A 3,152-nucleotide genomic window follows, 5' to 3' on the forward strand; every position below is an offset into this window, starting at 1 on the left:
ACAAAGGTCCAAGGGGAGAGGAATGGAGTCGGAGGCAGGGAGTCCAGTTCAGGGTCGGGGATTCCAGGACGAGTAGGGAAGGGGAAGGGGCTCTGTGCAGCCCCGGGGTCTCTCCCTGGTTTCCACAGACAGATACTTACTTGTCCAGGACTCAGGTAGACACGGTGTCAAAGAGGCTTGGTGTAGGAAAAGAGGGATCAGGACGAAGTCCCAGGTCCTGGGCGTGGCTCTCAGGGTCTCGGGCCTTATCTGCATTGGGGAGGCGCAGAGTTGGGGATTCCCCACTCCCCTAGTTTCACTTCTCCCATCAGGTGTGGGGTCCTTCCTCCAGGATACTCGTGACGCGTCCCCAGTTCCCACTCTCATTGGATGTCGGATGTCTGGACAAGCCAATCAGCGTCTCCGCGGTCTCAGTTCTAAAGTCCTCACGCACCCGCCCGGACTCAGAGTCTCCTCAGACGCCGAGATACGGTCATGGCGCCCCGAACCCTCCTCCTGCTGCTCTCGGGGGCCCTGGCCCTGACCCAGACCTGGGCCGGTGAGTGCGGGGTCGGGAGGGAAACGGCCTCTGCGGGGAGGAGCGAGGGGACCGCAGGCGGGGGCGCAGGCCCCGGGGAGCCGCGCGGGGAGGAGGGTCGGGCGGGTCTCAGCCTCTCCTCGCCCCCAGGCTCGCACTCCTTGAGGTATTTCAGCGCCGGCACGTGCCGGCCCGGCCGCGGGGAGCCCCGCTTCATCTCCGTGTGCTACGTGGACGACACGCAGTTCCTGCGGTTCGACAGCGAAGCCGCGAGTCCAAGGATGGAGCCGCGGGCGCTGTGGTTGGAGCAGGAGGGGCCGGAGTATTGGGAGGAGCAGACACGGAGAGCCAAGGACGTCGCACAGACTTTCCGAGTGGACCTGCGGAACCTGCGCGGCTACTACAACCAGAGCGAGGCGGGTGAGTGACCCCGGCCCGGGGCGCAGGTCACGACCCCTCCCCACCCCCCACGGACGGCCTGGGTCTCCCCACGTCTCCGGGTCCGAGATCCGCCCCGAGGCCGCGCGACCCGCCCAGACCCTCGACCGGAGAGAGCCCCAGGCGCCTTTACCCGGTTTCATTTTCAGTTGAGGCCAAAGTCCCCGCGGGGTGGTCGGGGCCGGGGCGGGGCTCGGGGGACGGGGCTGACCGCGGGGGCGGGGCCAGGGTCTCACACCCTCCAGTGGATGTTCGGCTGCGACCTGGGACCCGACGGCCACCTCCTCCGCGGGTATCACCAGTTCGCCTATGACGGCAAGGATTACATCGCCCTGAACGGGGACCTGCGCTCCTGGACCGCGGCAGAGACGGCGGCTCAGATCACCCAGCGCAAGTGGGAGGCGGCCCGCGAGGCAGAGCAGTGGAGAGCCCACCTGGAGGGCGAGTGCGTGGAGTGGCTCCGCAGACACCTGGAGAACGGGAAGGAGACACTGCAGCGCGCGGGTACCAGGGGCAGTGGGGAGCCTTCCCCATCACCTCTAGATCGCCCGGGATGGCCTCCTATGAGGAGGAGAGGAAAATGCGATCAGCGCTAGAATGTCGCCCTCCCTTGAATGGAGAATGTTATGAGTTTCCCTGATTTCCTCTGAGGACCCCCTCCGCTCTCTAGGACAATTAAGGGATGACCTCTCTGAGGAAATGGAGGGGAAGACAGTCCCTAGAATACAGATAAGGGGTCCCCTTTGACCCCTGTAGCAGCCTTGGGCACCGTGAATTTTTCTCTCAGGCCTTGTTCTCTGCCTCACACTCAATGTGTTTGAAGGTCTGATTCCAGCTTTTCTGAGTCCCTCGGCCTCCACTCAGGTCAGGACCAGAAGTCCCTGTTCCTCCCTTAGAGACTAGAACTCTCCAAGGAATAGGAGATTATCCCAGATGCCTGTGTCCAGGCTGGTGTCTGGCTTCTGTGCTCCCTCCTCCACCCCAGGTGTCCTGTTCATTCTCAGGGTGGTCACATGCGTGCTGCTGGGGTGTCCCATGAGAGATGCAAAGCGCCTGAATTTTCTGACTCTTCCCATCAGATCCCCCAAAGACACACGTGACCCACCACCCCATATCTGACCATGAGGTCACCCTGAGGTGCTGGGCCCTGGGCTTCAACCCTGCAGAGATCACACTGACCTGGCAGTGGGATGGGGAGGACCAAACTCAGGACACCGAGCTTGTGGAGACCAGGCCAGCAGGAGATGGAACCTACCAGAAGTGGGGAGCTGTGGTGGTGCCTTCTGGAGAAGAGCAGAGATACACGTGCCATGTGCAGCATGAGGGGCTGCCGGAGCCCCTCACCCTGAGGTGGGGTAAGAAGGGGGATGGGGGGTCATGTCTCTTCTCAGGGGAAACAGGAACCCTTCTGGAGCCCTTCAGCAGGGTCAGGGCCCCTCACCTTCCCCTCCTTTCCCAGAGCCATCTTCCCAGTCCACCATCCCCATCGTGGGCATTGTTGTTGGCCTGGCTGGCCTAGCAGTTGTGGTCACCGGAGCTGTGGTCGCTGCTGGGATGTGGAGGAGGAAGAGCTCAGGTAGGGAAGGGGTGTGGGGTGGGGTCTGGGTTTTCTTGTCCCTCTGGGGGTTTCAAACCCCAGGTAGAAGTGTTCCCTGCCTCATTCCTGGGAAGCAGCATCCACACAGGGGCTAACCCAGCCTGGGGCCCCGTGTGCCAGCACTTACTCTTTTGTGCAGCGCATGTGACAATGAAGGACGGATATATCACCTTGATGGTTGTGCTGTTGGGGTCCTGATTCCAGCATTCACAAGTCACGGGAAGGTCCCTGCTAAGGACAGACCTTCGGAGGGCAGTTGGTCCAGGACACACACCTGCTTCCCTCCTGTTTCCTGATCCTGCCCTGGGTCTGTAGTCAAGTTTTGGACATTTCTTTTGGGTCCAAGACTAGGAGGTTCCTCTAAGATCTCATGACCCTGCTTCCTCCCAGTCCCCTCACAGAACATTTTCTTGCTACAGGTGGAAAAGGAGGGAGCTACTCTCAGGCTGCGTGTAAGTGGTGGGGGTGGGAGTGTGGAGGAGCTCACCCATCCCGTAATTCCTCCTGTCCCACGTCTCCTGCGGGCTCTGACCACCTCCTGTTTTTGTTCTATCCCAGCCAGCGACAGTGCCCAGGGCTCTGATGTGTCTCTCACGGCTT

General features: G+C 61.6%; 1 protein-coding gene across 2 annotated transcripts; it reads left to right on the plus strand.

Moving 5' to 3' along the window:
• The first annotated feature begins 463 nt into the window (after nucleotides 1–463).
• Nucleotides 464–3,135, plus strand: LOC112617801 (HLA class I histocompatibility antigen, B-14 alpha chain-like). Of its 2 annotated transcripts, none has more exons than XM_025374482.1 (6): nucleotides 464–538; nucleotides 668–937; nucleotides 1,184–1,459; nucleotides 2,035–2,310; nucleotides 2,415–2,531; nucleotides 2,972–3,135. In XM_025374482.1, exons 1-6 carry the CDS (start codon nucleotides 475–477, stop codon nucleotides 3,133–3,135), a joined length of 1,167 nt encoding a protein of 388 aa, XP_025230267.1. In that variant the 5' UTR covers nucleotides 464–474. The 2 variants fall into 2 exon arrangements, with proteins under 2 accessions (XP_025230267.1, XP_025230266.1); XM_025374481.1 differs by lacking the exon at nucleotides 2,972–3,135 and adding an exon at nucleotides 2,868–2,916 and having other exon boundaries at nucleotides 475–538; nucleotides 2,415–2,544.
• The last annotated feature ends 17 nt before the right edge of the window (nucleotides 3,136–3,152 follow it).

This window comes from Theropithecus gelada, unplaced genomic scaffold, assembly GCF_003255815.1.
Source record: "Theropithecus gelada isolate Dixy unplaced genomic scaffold, Tgel_1.0 HiC_scaffold_4490, whole genome shotgun sequence".
In the NCBI taxonomy this organism is placed as follows: Eukaryota; Metazoa; Chordata; class Mammalia; order Primates; family Cercopithecidae; genus Theropithecus; species Theropithecus gelada.

Coding starts and splice junctions, on each gene's coding strand:
- LOC112617801 (XM_025374482.1), top strand. CDS start 475: ATGGCGCCCCGAACCCTCCTCCTGCTGCTCTCGGGGGCCCTGGCCCTG. Junction 938..1,183: donor CTACAACCAGAGCGAGGCGG/GTGAGTGACCCC, acceptor GGGCGGGGCCAG/GGTCTCACACCCTCCAGTGG. Junction 2,311..2,414: donor GCCCCTCACCCTGAGGTGGG/GTAAGAAGGGGG, acceptor CTCCTTTCCCAG/AGCCATCTTCCCAGTCCACC.